At 38.2% G+C, this 19179-nt stretch overlaps 1 protein-coding gene across 1 annotated transcript in view; it reads left to right on the plus strand.

The window, feature by feature from the left end:
* The window catches only part of CDS1 (CDP-diacylglycerol synthase 1), a 29762-nt gene extending 19839 nt beyond the window's left edge, over positions 1–9923 (plus strand). Inside the window, exons 5-13 of the mRNA XM_053461735.1 lie at positions 209–348; positions 1214–1272; positions 2521–2603; positions 7230–7317; positions 8062–8130; positions 8296–8448; positions 8904–9020; positions 9557–9660; positions 9773–9923. Of these exons, the coding sequence (XP_053317710.1) occupies positions 209–348; positions 1214–1272; positions 2521–2603; positions 7230–7317; positions 8062–8130; positions 8296–8448; positions 8904–9020; positions 9557–9660; positions 9773–9905 (946 nt within the window). The 3' untranslated portion in view covers positions 9906–9923. The remainder of the gene's footprint in view (positions 1–208; positions 349–1213; positions 1273–2520; positions 2604–7229; positions 7318–8061; positions 8131–8295; positions 8449–8903; positions 9021–9556; positions 9661–9772) is intronic.
* Positions 9924–19179: the final 9256 nt, after the last annotated feature.

Raw genomic sequence — 19179 nt, forward strand, 5'->3', positions numbered from 1 at the left:
TGGCTCTTAATTTCTATTCTCTCATTTCTCTTGACATAGACAAGCGAGAACATACCTAAAAGGTTTTAGAAATGTATTTTACAGTTCATTTTTATGTTTGAAGTAGGATGTATTCAGCAACCATCTATGGGGGGGGGGAACATGCAAAGTTGCAAACTTTTTTAATGTTGAGAAAGTTGTTAGCATAAATGTAATGCTCTTTTCGCAGGTACTTCTTATTGTGTGTTAACTACTTTTTCTATGGAGAGACCTTGGCTGATTACTTTGCAACCTATGTACAGAGAGAGGAGTTGCTGCAGTTTCTCGTTCGCTACCATCGGTTCATATCATTTGCATTATATCTTATAGGTAAGATTACGCTTGTGGCTCCTTTTCTTCTCTCATATGGTGAGAGTTGCTGAAACTGTGACATGTAATATGACCAAACTACACGCCCGCCTCCCAGCTACAATAACCTGCGCAGTGCAGCTCCTGCTATGCGGCCGGTGGGGGTATGTCAAGAGGCCATCCATTAGCTCACCTCCAGAGCTGAAGGGCCCTAGGCATGTGCCCAGTGAGGCTAATGGATAATCCACCTACTGCTTCCAGTTAATTTGCATCCCTTTGTTGAAAGGCTGTTTTGTCACAGCTAAGAAGTAGATAGAAGGGATGTAAGCGCAAGACAGGTGAGTTAACATTCAGCATTTCTGCCAAATTCGTTTTTTGTCCACCATATGGTTGGGTAAGAACAATAAATATTGTGTATTTGTTAATTGTTATAAAGAGTTGCAGCACAGACCTCCATTGCAGCGCCCGCACGGCTACCTTGCACCTAAATGTGGCTCCTTGGGTATGGTGGATAGGTGGTCCTGTCCTGACCATGCCTCACTAGGATCTGACCTCACGACCTTTAGCCTCATCCCCCAACCCAAGTATCCCACGATTAGGACCCATAGAGTGTTGAATGATTGGATTAGAAAACGGTTATTTGTGTTAAGAGTTCACGTAATGATTGATAGAAGTGTTTTTTTTTTCACTACACAAACAAATTAGCCCCAGGAAGACCCTTAGTGTGCATATATGTATATATATCTAATGAGATGTTTTTGATGTAGAATTAGGTGTAACTAGTAGAATGAGTTGCTGTAAATGTCTTCTGCATCCTGTGTGTGTTTTGTACTAAGAGCACATTTAATGTTAAGCCATTGCATGTTTTTGTCTTTTTGTTATACAGGTTTCTGCATGTTTGTAATCAGCTTAGTGAAGAAACAATATCGCCTGCAATTTTACATGGTGTGTATTAATAATCTTTCATTACTAAATAATGCAACCATGGCAATGCTGCATGTACGTGTGGGATTGAAAGATGCTTACGTTTCATGTGCATAGACAAAATATATTGTGCATGGGTGGACAAATCAATGTTCTTCGTCCGTCGGTGTCTACACGATTACGATTTTACACAGTTGTTGCAGGCTCATGAACAAATAAGTACTGGAGATCATACTGCTCTAATGGCTTACTGAAATCATGTCGCAGTTTGTGTTTGAAGAACAATATTTTACATATTGCCACTTTTGGTTAAATATTTGTTGCCTGCTGTGGCTAGCTGTATACTATGTGACAATATTTTAATCAATGTTTCAAACTGTTCGGCCACTGTCGATGTTGTTTAGCTTCTAGCGACAAAGAAAAGTCTCGCCTTCATAATGCTCGTTTTCTTTTTTCCTGGTTTATATTTATTTATTATATTTGAGTGTATCGTCGTATTTTAAATATAAAACCTTTAAATGCCAAGACGAGATATCTAGAACTTTTTGCTCATGTGGTTACTTTAAGGGATGTGGATGTATGTTATCGGCCATTATAGAATAAACCTGTTAATTGTGTGATAGAGTACATCAGGAGGCCTTACCTATTTTTTCATATCTAATTAACAAAAAATATTATTTTGGTCAGGGCCATCTTTAAAATATTATTCTATTAAAATACTATCCAACAATTAAGCAATACTTAAGACATTTGTGTTTCAACATAGAACGCAAGAAAGGTTCATAGTTTGTTTTATAAGGATACTATATTGTTTGGGGTAGGAATACAGTTTAGATTAGATCAGGCATAAAAAAGGCATAAAAAGGGACAAAACAAGCGAAATTGCTATTGTGGTAATGTAAAAATGATCTTGCTATACATTTGTGTGAATTAATAGGTGCACAATAATGTGAACACGCCAATAAAATTAAGAGCATAGAGTGTAGTGATATTGCATCAGCAATACTAAAATGCATGGTAATGGTAATTCCTTTTATACTTCCCAGAAATGTAACATTTTGCAGGTTATATATAATTGCCCATAATAATAATGACACAGAATTAGATAGTGATTGGTTGTTGCCATGGATACCTACTTGATTCTACTGCTGCTTTTTTTTTTAACATTAAAAAGTGAACATTTTACAAGAGAACTTTTTACCCCTTAGTAAGTTATCAAATTGTCTGTTCATAACGACACTGACTGTCACATTGTTGCCCCATTAACAGTTTGGATGGACACATGTCACTCTGCTGATCACGGTCACTCAATCTCATCTAGTCATCCAAAATCTGTTTGATGGAATGATCTGGTAAGGACCCTGGTCTCATAATCTGATTATTTGTTGAATTTTGCCGTTTATTCATATTCATGTATATGTAACATTATGGATGCATAATTGTGTACAGCCTGACCAATAATACTGTGGATTTTAATGGAAGTTTTAAGAAATTAACTTGGTTTTTTTTTTCTGTTACACAAAATACCGTATTTGCTCGATTATAAGACGAGGTTTTTTTCAGAGCAAATGCTCTGAAAAACACCCCTCGTCTTCTAATCGGGGTCGTCTTCTAATCAGACCTCAAATAGAGGTCTGATTAGGAGACTAAGATCCAGATCCCCCGCACCGCTGCAGGGGACCTGGATCCTCCTATCTCACCCGACCCCCCCCATCATACACACTTACCGGTGCTTCCTGATGTGTTGCCGGGGCAGCGGGTTGACGTCTACGCGATCCGCGTAGACAACGTCCGCTGCAGCCGGAAGGAGGTGTGGCTAGCAGCGGGGGTTGTCTGCGTCCGTCGCATACACCTTCCCCGACTGTCAGAGATCAGACTTCCCCGCACCGGTGCCGCACCGGTGCGGGGAACTCTGATCTCTGACAGCCGGGGAAAGTATACGCGACGGACGCATACAAACCCCCGCTGCTAGCCACACCTCCTTCCGGCTGCAGCAGAAGGCGACGTCAACCCGCTGCCCCGGCTGGAAGCACCGGTAAGAGAGGGGGGAGAGCAGGGGAAGGGGGGTGAGAGAGGGGGGGGGGAGAGAGAGAGAGAGTGTGTGTGTGTGTGTGTGTGTTAGTTAGTTAAATGGGGGTATAGGGTGTGTGTGTGTGTGTGTTAAATGGGCATAGGGCATTTCTGGAGTGGCGTTAAGGGGGCATTTAATAGAGCACTCTGCCTCCTGAAATGCCTTATACCTCCCTATATGCCACTCTGCCCCATAATATGCCTTTTAACCCCCTAATTGGCAGAGTGGCATATAGGGGTATAAGGCATTTCTGGAGGCAGAGTGCTCTATACAATGCCTTTTAACTCCCTTAATGCCACTCTGCCTCCTGAAATGCCTTATACCTCCCTATATGCCACTCTGCCCCATAATATGCATTTTAACCCCCTAAATGCCAGAATGGGATATAGGGGTATAAGGCATTTCTGGAGGCAGAGTGGAACATAGGGGGGTCAAAAGGCATACCATGGGGCACAGTGGCATATAGAGGGTTAAAAGGCATATCATGGGCCACAGTGCCATATTGGAGTGGCAAGCCTGGGGGCAGATGTGCGTAACTGGGGGACAGGTTGGAAAATACAAGAAATAAAAACAAAAAAAATCTTTTTCTCAATCATAGCTTTTATTAAAAAAAATAGTTTACATGAATTAACATTTACTGGTAAAACTTTTTTCCTTTGGGGTCGTCTTATATTCAGGCTTTTTCTTTTTTTCCTAAGTTAATATTCAGATTTTGGGGGGTCGTCTTATAATCAGGGTCGTCTTATAATCGAGCAAATACGGTAATCAATGAGTTGAAAAAGGCCAGATTGCCTGCAGACTGTATAATTTGGTGAATTAATGCTTAAGTAAAAAAAAAACTGTAAGAAAGTGTTAAGTGATTAGTGTTTTTTGTTGTTAGTAGCCGAACACTTTTTTTTTTTTTTAATATGTTAAAATCATTTTTCTTGTCCTCATACTTGCTTGGCTAATGCTAGTCATTAAAGGGATAGTCCAGCCATCGCTGTCTTCTTCCAATGCAAATGTATGAAGGGATTAATCCGAATTCCACTCTTAGCTTGTGGGAGCTTAGAAAAAACTAAAAAGTAACATATGTTTAAACTGTGGAAACTTTTGACAAGTTAGTCTTATTTTTTTTTAACTTTGTCTACAACCACAGTATGAAAGTACCGGGTTTTCCGGTGTATAAGACGACTAGGCGTATAAGATGACCCCCAACTTTTTCAGTTGGGCTATACTCACCGTATAAAACTACCCCTCTACCCAGCATACAACAACCAGCCAATCACGGCAAGCGATGTACCTTACCGGTGATTGTCTGGTTGTTGTATACAACGTCTGCTTGGATTGGGTGGGTCAGCTCTCCCTAACATGGATACCTGTCCTCACACACATGTATAGACATACACTGCCCTCACACAACCCTTCCTTTACACACACATACACGTACACACCAGCTTACAAACACACATATACACATACACTGCCCTTACACACACCTGTCCATACACATACACTGCCCATACACACACACACACACATATATATACTATATCTACACATACTAACATACGCCTGTCCATACATACACATTTATACACTGCCCTCACCACACACACACACAAACACACACACACACACACACACACACACACACATACATATATATATAACACACCAGCTTACAAACACACAAATACCTACACTGCTCTTACACACACCTGGCCATACACTGACCTTACACACACATATATACACTGCACTTACACTTTCTCCCCATCTCTTACCTTTCTCATCTTCTATCTTCCATCCAATTGTGGGAGCGTGAGGTCTGTCATTTCAGACCTCTGCTTTACTGATCCCTCATCACTACGCGCCAGCAATTGATGCCGAGCGCCGGGACATGACGTCATCCCTGCGCTCGGTATCAATAGCCGGCGCGTACTGATTAGGGAGCACGGAAGCCGAGGTCTGAAGTGCCAGACCTCGAGCTCCCTAATGTTGGGCTAGTTAGAGGGAGGTCGTGATCTCCCCAACCAGCCCTGCTCATCGGGCACCCGCTGATCAGGGCTAGTTGGGGAGATCACGATATTGCACCTACCTCGGCGCGGCCATGAAGACTGGCCCAGGAGAGGCGGCTTCTCCGCTCGCCCCTCCCCTAGAGATACGTGGCTTCGTGGGGAATCGTGATTCTCCGGCTCAGTAAGTACCCGGCGTATAAGACAACCCCCGACTTGAGAAGATTTTCATGGGTTAAAAAGTAGTCTTATACACCGGAATATACTGTAAATACAATAGAAATATAAAATTTTCAAAAAAAATATAAATAAATAATGCGTGACGAGGTGGGGGTAGGAGCAGGAACCTTCACCTAATTCACCAGCCCAGATGAGCTGGTAGACTAAGGTGGCCATGTACAGCTGAGATTGAGATCTGTACTTTTTCAGCACAGTGGGACAGTAGGGCAGGTCTGTGGAGCAGTGCCTTAAAAACCGAGACTGTTCCACATAAACCGGAAAGTATTGTGGGTGATATCACTATAGAGCGCAGACCGCCAACACCACTCCTCACATTTCATTGTACAGTCATTGCTTGACATTTAGTAGTGTGTACTTGATACAAAGGAGGTAAAGGTCTGTGCCAACCATGCGTGGAAAGAAGAAAAAAAAAACAATTACAGAGCTCAGCTTCATATGTCAGGTGCCAAAACAGAACCTGATTTGCTCTGATACCTAAACTTTGTTCAGTATAGATTACAGCTGCTACAGAAAGGAGCAATCACTCCCATGATCAAAGTACACTGGAGTCGGTTTGCAAACTTGAAAATCTTACCTATGGAACCTTACAATATAATTGGAAGCTCTACTTTGTATTTTTTTTTCTTAACCTCCAACTTTAATGTCTGTGACAAGTCCGTATAAAAAGCGTTTCTAGTATAATATTTAAAAAGGATCTTACCCAAAAGCATTTGAGCTTCTTACCCTAATAAAGTTGGCAACAAATATATAAACATAATATAAATGAGAGGTTTTGGTTATATGAATTGGCCAAAGCATAATTAAGCTCACCCGCCACGTCAAGGCACACTCTCAATAGGGTGAGATCCTACTCTCACCTCCTACATAGTGGACACACAAAGCAGTTTATACTTCTACCAAAACCTTATTAATGTGTTGGGGGAGGTGCAATTAAACCTCCTCCCTATTAACCCCTGGACAGCAAGCTGCAACCAGACTGATGAGGAGCCAACAAACTCAAATATGTGCAAACAGGGAAAAGAAAAAATGTCGGTGCGCTAAGCTAGTCACAGGCTCAAATAATACAAATGTATAATACGAGGCCTACCAAACAGGTGTAAGCATGCAGCAAGAAACAGTGTATTGGCAGTACAATGTATACAAGAAATTGGCTGTTTCTTGTATGTTCCTGATAATTTGACAATTTCTCTTGATAGTTGAAAAAAATAGTGTTTTAATGAGAATTATTTGTATTGTGGATCCAATTAAATGTATGGGATTTTCAGGAATCCCTAGAGATAAGCTTGGGCAACCTAAGAAACATAAGAGTCTTTCATTTTTTTAAGCAGGGCTCACATTTTAGAACTTGAGTAATACCGGTATTTCTTTTTCCTTCACAAAAAATGTTTTAAGTTTTTAGTTAAGTTGTGAAGAGGTTGGATTTATATTGAGAATAGTTTGAAGGGCACAGATAAATACATTTATGTACATCAATCTTCACTTGAGTGCATTTAAATGCCTAATGTGCGGCGTTTAGGAGAGTTTCTTCTTAATGTTGTCTTAAGGTGACGGCCTACATGGGCTGGATTTTTATCTACTGTCAATCTTCTATGAGATAAGCACTTGTAATTGATGCTCTATCATGTGCAATCTATATATATCTGTCTGACATGGATCTTCATTTCTTTTAGGTTTTTAGTTCCAGCATGCATTGTTATCTGCAATGATATAATGGCCTACCTGTTTGGGTTCTTTTTTGGCAGGACTCCATTAATTAAGGTACGTAGGGGTTATGATGAGAGGAGGTGACCCTCTTACTTGTCAAGTGTTCCAGGGAGGTCCTTGTACAAGGTCTTTTGTTTCTGGGCCTCATCCACATTTGTGTCCCATGAATTAAGAAGGCACAGTTTAACTGTGTGGGCAATGAAGAATCTCATTCATGAACCTTGTAGAGTATAAGGTTTAAGTGATTTGTAGCCACTGGGTACAGAAACTTGGAATCCATAGATACAGCCCAGGGAGTTATGTTGTGATGATCGCATTGTCGCATGTAAGCTAAGCAGATCTCTTCAACACTTTTTTTTGCCGTATCGGGTACTACTTGATTGGTAGACCGTGAGTGGGGTTTGAACTTTTTACCTGTCCTTCACATAGCAGAAAACAGAGCTTAAGTCATAGTTACAAACACTGCCAATGAACAAGTGCTTAGGTATCACTGAGATCAGGGTTAGATGGACCATACAGGTTTCCTTTCTAAAAGAATCATCTCTGCTAACAAATTACTGCCAGACATCTTTTATTTCAGTCATGTCCACTCGACAAGGAAAACAAAAAGATATGTGTGTCTATTTAAAAAGCCTGTATGTGCTGACATCAGTCTATCAGGTGCCCGACACCACTTATGGATATGAAATGGTTAAATGATTTATTGGTGAAATTCCTAATTATGTTAAGTAAAAGTGTGGAATCTAATGCAATTTTTTAGGAAGTTGAAAAAGTGCTTCGTTTTATGTCTCCAAACAGTTGTCTCCAAAAAAGACCTGGGAAGGGTTTATTGGAGGCTTCTTCCTGACCGTCGTATTTGGATTTATTGTAAGTACTCAAATTAAGACCCTGTTTGAAATCTTATATTCTAGTCCTCGTAACGATGTCCACGGAACCTATGAGATCTCAAAATCTAGGGTAATAGAAATTGAGAAGGGTTTACTAAATATTTAAATATATATCCCACTGGTTAATGTGTTCCATTGTTTGCAGTTTGCCTACATCTTGGCACAGTTTCAGTATTTTGTGTGTCCTCTGGAATATAACGGTGAAACAAACAGCTTCTCCGCTGAGTGTGAGCCGTCTGACATCTTCAGAATCCACAGTTACTCTGTTCCTCCATTTCTGCAAGTTGTCCTTGGAAAGGTGAGCGTTTTAGATTAGATGGTGGAATGATTGTCAATAAAACCCATGCGAAACCCTCTGTCCCTCACATACCTGAGCAGTTCTGTAATGTATGTAATTATTCCATTACATATTGTTTGCTGATTCTGCTTATAATTGTAGAATTCATTCTACAGGACCATTGTCTGCCCACGTTTAGAGGTCTCTAATGCAAAATAGTGAGATCAGTGACATTAGAGTTCTTGAAACATCCGTTTGAGTATGCAGTGCCTGTTATAGCCTCAAAATACTGCAGTTATGGCACACACCTGTACTGTACATGGCAGTAGGTTTTATGTGACATAGGCCTTAATTGATCAAACATATTTTTAGGCTAATGAATGAAGGGCTCTGTGAGTTATTGACACCATTCTTTCACACAGGAATCATTTTTAGATGGACCCAACATAACTTTGTTAATGTTTTTTTTTTGCTAGACTGTAAGGATGTACCCATTCCAGATTCACAGTATTGCACTGTCGACCTTTGGATCCTTGATTGGACCATTTGGTGGCTTCTTTGCCAGTGGCTTTAAGAGAGCCTTCAAAATTAAGGTAAGCTTAAGAGAGTTGTCATTTGGACAGATTTATAAACACATAACCTTGTGTGCCTCATCCTGTATGCTTCTGTATGTTTGGTAAGAGCAGGTTTCTAGAAAAACAGGTAAAAATCATTGTTAATAAAGTCTCAGCAGTCTTTCAGCATTTGCAGTGTTATCCATCTAATATAGAAGTAACAGGTAGCGGTCCACCCTTTGCCTCATGATGCATCTGGCAGCGCTGTAATTTTTCTGAGCATTGCTACAGCTTTAGAACTACTTATTTACTCTCCCTAGTTGTTTTTGTTTCATACATACTAGCTTAATAATGTGAAACCCTAGTGGAAGCTCAATTGTAAGTAATACATCTCTTCATTGGGAAAATGTTGCCGTTTGATCCTAGGATTTACAGTAGGACATTGTAGTAGAGGCCTGTAACTGGTATCTCCTGCAAACAGCAATTTGTGAATGTGCTTTATTTTTCTTGTCTTATTTTCCAAGAAATGCATTGCCCAAAATTATTCCACTTATTGACCCTATGACATTTATTAGGACTTTGCTGATACTATTCCTGGGCACGGAGGTATCATGGATCGTTTTGACTGTCAGTACTTAATGGCTACCTTTGTCCATGTGTACATCACAAGTTTTATAAGGTAAGGAAATCCACATTGAGTTCATTTGTAAGACCTATGCATATTAGTGTTTAACTTATGGAAATTGCCACGTTGCCTGCTTATTTATTTTCCCTTGCTTAACCATCCACAGGGGTCCTAACCCAAGCAAAGTTCTGCAGCAGCTACTTGTTTTACAACCTGAACAACAGATCAACATCTACAAGACCTTGAAGGCTTATTTGATTGAGAAAGGGCTCATCCAAGCAGCTGTTCCTGACCTATAACTAAACCCACATGACTGATATTTAGACTGTATGAAAGATAATGCATATAGACTCCAAAGCATGCAACCAAAGGCTTGAATCCTTTGTTCCTTAGTCTCGTGTTTCCAGAATGGCAGGAATATCAACTACATGAAGGAACTACATTGACTATGTCTTCCCGCACACAATGGATTTAAGGGAATTGCTTTTTTTTTTTTTTTATTATTATTAATTTAAATTGGCATCATATTATTTGATGTGGTCAATGAAGTTTGATAACCTTTAATTAGTCCATTCTAAGGGTAATGTCTAGAGAATATTTTGTTAATGAGCTGTATATAAAATATAGAGCTACAACAGCACCTGTACAGAAACACCCAAGAAAAGGCATTATCTTTAATTAGTTTTAAATATATATATATAAATATATATAGATAAACATGCAGTAATATGTAAGTCCATCAAAGAATAGGATCCTGGCACTCAGAAGGACTCTTTTACAAAAGGCTTTGGGTAATTTTTTTCTTTTATACCTAAAGATTTTTATAGATTTGTGGCTACTGATCTTACAACCTATACCAAGTGGTTTTTAACTTTGCTGAATAGTTTGGTTTGCAGAAACTGAAATTGGATGCTATCACTCACAACCTGCAAATAAATATATATATAATTTCTTTTGTATTATAGATTTCTACAGCACCATCTGTATTTTAATTGTAAAGGGAGTTTTTGAAGAATAGTAGGCAGCTACAGAACATGCAACAAATATGCAGATAGAGTTTATTTATAATTTGTAAAATTAAAAATACAAAACTATCGAAGGCAGAACTCTGAGTGGTACAAATTAACCTGTTAAGAGTTAATCACTGTTCGGGGGTTAAAAAAAAAATCCTTTGAGGGATGGATATTTGTATTCAAATGCACTTTTCATTATATTCCTCCCCTTCATTAAATTGTGTGTATGTCAATAATATATATATATATATATATATATATATATATATATATATATATATATATATACATACATATATTATCTTTAGCATTGTGTGTTTATTGATCAGTTTGCAGTTACATTTTTGAGCTTTTGAGTAATGTGCGAATAGATTGGAACTTTTATAAGGAACCTGTTGAAACTATTGGATTAAATGCATATAAAAGAAAATGTGTACTAACATAATTGCAATAAAGTACGGTATATTCACCAAGACAAGAAAAAGTTTAAATGCAGAACATCACCAAATTACCCCCTACATCCATAAATTAGTCCTCATACTGTGACTGTATAGAGTATAATATGTGCATTTTATAAATGGAATTGAAAATTGAATATTTAACTCTGTCCTTCATTCATTCATGTTTTGACCCTGTGGCACAATATGCTTATTACATATTCACTATGGTAGTAGTTGATATCACACATTTGCTTTCATGTCTGCTAGAAGAATGTATCAAACTTGTTTTTGTCACGTACACATTAACTAAAAGATTGATTAACTAGCCAGATGCCAGCCATTAAAAATAATAGCTTGACCTCAAGTAACCTCATCCCTTTTTATTACCTATTAGCAGTACTTGGATATCCAACATAGCTCTGCTGGAAGAAAACAAACTGCAATGTTCAATGTTGGGCAAAGGCCATGAATTAAAACAGCACTACAAGTAATACTGAAATGTTGTTATTTTTGAGTTTACAATTTAAAAAAAAATGTCTAGTGATATGTTATCTAGGACAAAATGAACAGAATTCAAGTTCAGTTTGAGCTCAATAAACATTAAAGCACATCGGTTTGTTGTAGTAATGTATTTAATGTGATCTAAATAGATATTTTTAAACTGAAACATGCCAACCATTTTGAAGTACGTTTATTTTATTTTGTTCACCCCCATGTCGGATTAGCATGTCATGCTAAGTGATTATTATTTTTTTTAATTATAATTTGAGTTTATATTGAAATAAATTTTATTGACGTCAATACGCTGTGATGTCTGTGTAAACGAAGAGACATTGTTTACAATTGATTTTTTTTATAATAGTGGATAACACAGCAAAAATATAACACACGTAAAATATTACATCATTTACTCATCAAAAAAAAATATTAAATTACACTAATAAGTTTTAAGTTGTTCATAGCCATAATAAGGGTTCTTGGCACCTGGGGCAGGATCGGAGATGTCACATCTGCATTACCATTTTATTACATTTATCTATGTTTACAGACATTAAAGCATACTAGTACAGAAAAAGAAGAGCAAGTGGAACAGCCACCTCTTACTTGGTAGCTGAGAGGGAAGTGGAACAGTTGGAGAGTACTGCTTCAGTGAGAGAGAGATATGGAGATTTGTTGATCTTGCAGGTGGCCGTGGTAGATGGTTTCTTTGGCATGCTGGTTGGAGGGCATTAGGAAGGAATGTTGTATGCTTACCTTAAAAGATGGGTTTTTAGAGATTAAGAGGGAGAAAGTCTGATAGAACTGGGTAGAGAATTCCAAAGAAGCAGTGCAACTTGTGAGAAATAGGGGGATGCTGAGTGTCTGGGAGGTATTGGGGGCCAATGGAGTGACTGGCACTGTGAGCAGCAGACGAAGAGTGGAAGGAATGGAAAATTAAGTCTGGCAGCAGTGTTCAGGATGGATTGGAGTGGGGAAAGGTGGTGGAGAGAGTCCATTTTGTAAGGCGTTATAATAATTCAGATGGGATATCACAAGGGAGCGGATTACCATGTTGGTTAAAGGACAAATTCAAGATTTGTTGCTCACTTGAAGTGATTTGGTGAGTGACTGGGCGTGAGGGATGAAGAGTTCAGTGTGACACCAAAGGCAGCAAACAAATCTGTTGGATGGAGTTGTGAGCAATGACAGAGATGTCAGTAATTGTGGACAGAGAGTGTGGTGGAATAACCATGAGCTCAGTCTTGATGATGGTGAGCTTCAGGTAATGGGATGTCATGATGTCCATGATGCAATTGCAGAAAGACATCTGGTGAGGCGAGTTAGAAGAGATAGCGAAAGGTCAGGAGAGGAAATGCAGATTAGGGTATTGTCCACATAAAGGTGGTATTGTAAACCAATGAAATTTAAGGGAAGAAGTGTAAATGGAGAAGAGTAAAGGCCCTAGAGACTTGAAGAATGAAGGATTTGCAGAAGAAGTGAGTGGTCAACGGTATCAAAGGCTGCAGGGAAGTCTTAAGTGTATAAGCAGGGACAATTGATCTCTTCTTTTATAGCAAAGAGATCATTAGTAATTTTGGCGAGGGCTCTCGGTGGAGCGCTGTGGATGAAATCTAGATTGTAGATGTTCAAGCAGAGGGAATGAAAGAAAATTACATAATCTATTATATTTTAAGCATACCAGCAATTTGGAGGCCAGGGAGGAGAAGGGTTTCAGAGGGATGTAGGCTCAAGGTAAGGTTTCTTTAAAATGAGAGAACTGATAGCATGTTTGAAGAGGGATCTGAATACACTGGTGGTACGTGAGAGGTTAAAGAGATTGGTAAGAGTTGGTATAAGGACACCAGAGACTGTAGGATATGTGAGGCAACAGGGTCAAGTGGGCAAGTGATGAGGTAAGAGGACATCAGAAACCTCACTAAAGATGACAGGACTGATGGGAGAGGGATAACAAAAGTATCCTGTGCTGCCCCTACAGGCTGAAAGAAATATTAGCAAGTTCATTCTGGCTCACCCAGCGGGATTGGTGAAAAGCTCTTGGTGCATCCTTCCGAAGCGCTTCAGATATATTTGACAAAAGATAGATTAGACGAACATAGTGGCAATCTACTTATTTTTTTTATTTGCAATCCAACAGTGGCAACACCAAATAGCACAACAGTCCATACAGGGACATGATAATTGGTGGAAAACAAGTGCAAGCTTTGTGTTTTGTCCAGGCATTGCATGTTTTGTGCCTTAATCTGGTGCTTACTCACAAACTAATAGATTATTTGATGATTGGTTTATGAGTAAGCGCCAGATTAAGGCACAAAACATGCATCGCCTGGACTTGTTTGCCAACCATTATCTTGATCCTGTACGGACCGTTGCACTATTTGACGTTGGATTGCTGATAAAAATTAAGTGAATTGCAAACGTGCTCGTCTCGTCTATCTTTTGTTAATTATGGGAGAGGGAGGAGAATAATTAAACAAAATACGTTTGGGGGGGATGGACAACAGAGGTATAGGAAATAATGGAGTATGAGTTTGTAATGAGTAAAGGCTTCAGGTAAGCTTGATTACATCCACAAACGCTCTGTGTGGAATGGCATGGCTGAGGTGGACGCCATTGGGGTATCACATGGTCACAGAAGCTACCGCATCTAGGTTTGTAGGGATGGGTTTGCCTTCCCTCCAGATTGGTTAGCAATGGGAAAAGGTTGAAGAAAGGACAGAACGGCATGAGTTGAGCGGGGGATGAGAGAAGAGAAGGTGAAATGCAGACTGTGAAGGGGTGGAGGGGGTGAAAAGGAGAAAAGTAAAAACAAGTATGTCGTCACAGTGAGGATCAGGGTGAGTGAGAATGCAAAGGGAGATGGTGTCGCAGTTCCCTGCAGTTTTTAGAGATACTCGAGTTTCTAAAGCAAGGAGAGTCCCCAGGGCTTGCTTAGTATGTCTAATGTATAATCTGGCCCTGTCCAGGCACATCACCATACCTAAGAACGTGTCGAGATTTAACCAGAATCTCTGGGTGCTCTCTTCACACTCTGTACAGATTTCTTCTGTCTATTCTACTGCATGCAGCTTTAAAGGCCAAGAAGGAATCTTATCGCAGCCAAACCTCTAGAAGATAGGGAAGAGGTCAGGGAAGCTCACCCAAGGGAGTTCCCAGATTTGTTAGAGAAAATGCACACCTTTGAGTACTGGACATTTGTGTAATTTACCAATTCCAAATAAAAAAAATTATACATAGAAATAAAAAATACAGATACACCATATATGTTACAAAAAGGCAACAATTTTACACCAAAAAAAGACATGACAAATTGTTTTGGTGGTAAATAGCAGGTATTTATTTGTAATGGAAAAAAAATAACTTAAGTACCTGACCTATTGCATTTTAGTAATGTATTTTAAATTGTGTTACTCTACTATTTTTGCATTTGAAACAGATATACAATGAACATTCAGATATTACAGATTGCACGCTAGATAGTAATTCTCTCAGACCTTGTACATTTAACCACCAAAAAAACAGATACATGATTCTGCAATACAGTACAAAAGTCCACGCTCCAAGCTAAACCATTATTCTCAAACAATTTCTGCTGCTGTACAAATAAAAGGCTGTGTGTATAAGGGTGTACAAGTTAATAACAGGACACAAAAAATATACATTGCACTGACACAAAAAGTCAGCTGTGTTAATAGTCATGCAACAAGTAACAAAACTTGCTGAAATTAAAAATACCTCCTAAAAATGTTTTTTTTTTTTTTTGCTTCTTCCGACTGCATAAATATTTTTATACATTTTTTTTTCAATTCTTCTATATATATATTTTATAATTAAATCAAATGAGCCTTGAAATAATACAGGAATAAAAATAAATTTGGCTGCTACGTATATTTTAAATGAGAAGGTGCAAAATAATTTATTTAAAGTGGTTTGCTCAAAGCTTTTCCTATCGTGAAGCATTGAAACCCCCCTTTGGGGTCTAACTAGTATATATTGATGAATACATGAATATATAGGGCGAGATGCAGGACCTACAGAATTTACAATAGGAGATAAGCTAGTCAAAGGTTCTTTAGATAAATGTATTTATATGTATTGACAAAGATATTTTATTGTAGTGGTCATAAAGGAAAAATGTCTTCCTATATCAAGGCAGGTGTTCAAGAACTCTCAGGACATATGCGTTTAGGCAAACTTTTTTTTTTGCTGGGATAGAAGATTAGATTATTTGTATTTTTGGGCACTGAAAAATATTTAAAAATTATAGGTATCTTAGTTGAACTGAGTTTTTTTTATTTTATTTTTTTTTAAAATCTGGTAGAACATGTATTATAAATGTACTCTGTCTGCTAATAAGTTATGAGATATTAGTTAATGGGCATGGTCATGGTCAGGAGAAGTATTAGTTATTTATATCCGTTAAATGGCTTCTAATTTAAAACAATACAGCATAACGAAATTTGTTACTTAACACTACTACTGTATACTTTTTGTTCTTCAATTTGTTTTGAGTTGTTTGTTTTAAAAAGGCTCTCAACAAGGATCAACAACTTAACCATAGGATAGTGAAGAGTTAATGAGCAGGAATAATCACAGTGATCGAGTACAGGTATTTAAGATTTCCATTGTATACATATCAAATATGCGATAAACAATGAGACAAGGAAGTTGGCAATTGCAGCACCACTTCACAAAAATAGGTAGCAGGGAAGCCAATTACAGACCAGTAAGTCTTATGCCAGCAGTTGGGAAATTAATGGAAAACCATGCTAAAGAATTGTTAAATACCTGTATGTAAATGAGTTGCAAGATCTGAAACAGCATGGGTCCACTGGAGGGAGATCTTGTCAAAATAATTTATTTTAGGAGACTCATAGGAGACTGATAAATAAATTGCCATGTTTGGGTTTGGTTGTTAAAATAGTTGAATGGATAAGGCAATGGTTGAGTGGCAAAGGTTGTAGTTAATGGTGTATATTCAGAGGAAGGATGTGTTACTAGTGGGGTAACCTCAAGGATCTGCATTGGGACCCATACTTCTTAATATTTTTACACTAGGTCTTAATGGTAAAGCATGTCTTGTTGCAACAGTGTAGACATTCCCGGTGGAACAAGCCAAATGGCAAGTGCTTTAAGTAAGTTAGAATGGTTGTGAAAAATGTAAAATAATGAACTTGGGATGTAAAAATCCCAAGGCACAATATAGCATTGGGGGCACTGTTCTGTCAGTGACAGCAGAATAGAGTTACTTGGGAAGAATTTTTGAGGACATACAAGTAAGCAGGCAATGCAATAAAGCGTTGCCATAAACAATCAGGAGTAGATATAATCGAAGGAAGTATTACTTTACTAAGGAGGTGGTAGATAAATGGAATAGCCTCCCACAATTCACTATTAATGATATTAAATAATTGATGTTACTGCACAGATAGGGGGCACCCTTTCTGCAGGCCTGCAGTAAGAGCTCAATGAGCTTTAATAATTTCACATTTGGTTTGGCTACTAATCTACACTTTGGCATTAGACATCTTTGTCAATACTCTATAACCCGGTGAAATCTGTGGGGAAAAGAATCTAGATGTAATAACAGAATTCTTCGTTCAAAATCCATAGAACATCTTAATGAACCTATATACTTTAACAAATTTGGTATCAAATTGTATTCATTTGATAATGAAAGCACCTTGTTTTTTTTGTTCTATAATTTCTGAAATTTTAGCCAAGCTCCTATCTGCTGTATTTAGCTGTACAGTAACATAGCATTAAAAAAATAAAAGTCCACAAAGTGTGATCATTTTGTGAAGTATTTTTTGTTTTATGAGCATTATTGTCATGCTAAAATGTAAAAAAAAAAAAAAAAAAAAAAAATTATATATATATATATACATACATATACTTCATATGTTCCTGGCATTCATTTTGCGATGAACTCTGTACAAGATGGTCGGTTTCTTTACACATGAACCTAAAAAGTTCATATATTTGACTTTTCAGATAACCTGACCACGGTGTTTCCACTGGCATGCTCTTATTTTCTGGAATGATTGTTTCCCACTTGTCTACTAGTCATGCTAAGCCACGAAGAACAGCTGTTGATTACATTGTTTAAAAGATTCCATGGTAAATGAACTCATACCATCTGAACACTCTGGTCTTATTGTATGCAGGAGATGGTAACATACATTTAATATAAGGATTTGCACACTAAGGCAGACGTTACTGAATTTATTATGCATTATGAAAAGCCATCTCTGTCAAATTACTCTGCTAAAATGGCTGGTCTGGTCCTGAACAATGCATTGTTCAATCAGCGAGGTGACTTTCCAGAAATCTCTCTTATTTTACTTTGTATTATACAGATCTTCTTGCAGCGGACGCTCACCGGGGTTGGGCCATCATAATGTACAACAATGTTAGTGAATGGAAACCACATCACTCCTGCCAACCCCCACGTTTGTGAATACACCCCATGGTTGACTTAAATACTTAGACAAAGGATTTATTCATTATATTCATTCATATTCATTCATTCATTCATTGTAAAGAGCCAACCCTGGTAAATGTCCCCGCAAATAGGGCAGAGCTGGTTCTGCATAACCAAAAGCTTAGACGGTGTTTGCAGATAAGTTGTGGTTTCAGTGCCCTCTGTATGTTATGGACATCCAACCCCAGTGAGCTTCTGGGGCAGGAAGAGCTCGGCTTGCATTGTATAACTTATAGTTATATCAGTGAAATTTCTTCAAAACATGAAATTAAATTATGTAGAGATTTGTGAAGTAGGCCCCATCGTGTCTACTTAATATGGCAAACTTTAGAATCCTGTATAATACTGGAAAGGAATGCTCTTTGGTTGTATCATCCGGTAACTGCCTTCAACATTGTCTTACTAGGACTACGTGTCTCACCGAGGCCACCGAAACAGTGGGATCTGCTTCCTGATGGTATTCATGCATTACACCATCCCCTTCACTCCTAGTTATGCTTTATGTCTACCAGTTACAACGTCCTTCCAAAAATACAAATAAGATATGCTAATCTTTTGCATAAAACCATAAATATTGATTCAAAAAGCTCATTAAAAATTCATCAGCATTGCATTCTTTCGCATGGGCAACGAGGCTGGTTTATAGCATCTTCGCACCAAATTTAAGGAATGGTGGGAAAAAGCCTCACAGTGCATTGAGAGGAGATGCTTTGAAACATGTACATTGCAGATGAGGTTGTTGAACAAAATAAGAGTACTGGCAAACTAAATTTCATTTGTATTTTTTTATGCAAAGAGCCAATATATTATTTACAGGAAACTGTACACAGCTGCAATTCGCTATTTTCTTCGTAAAGCGGCTATTTGTTTGAAAAGCTATTTTATTCTTATAATGCGAAGATGAGCAGATCTGTAAAAACAAAGGGAGGCTATCAAAGGAAACTGTTCTTTTCTCAGGGGTTCTATTCTCAGCCAGCAAATATAGGAGCAGAACTATATTATATATATATATACACACACATGAAAGCCCACCGGGGTCTTTCTTTCCTTTAAAACCATAGTGATTAGTAAGCTAAGTCATGATCCCTTTTTATCTTGGAGTGTTTAGAACACAGTCCAAAGATGCATGTAAACTGGA

Source organism: Spea bombifrons, chromosome 1, assembly GCF_027358695.1.
Source record: "Spea bombifrons isolate aSpeBom1 chromosome 1, aSpeBom1.2.pri, whole genome shotgun sequence".
NCBI lineage: Eukaryota > Metazoa > Chordata > Amphibia > Anura > Pelobatidae > Spea > Spea bombifrons.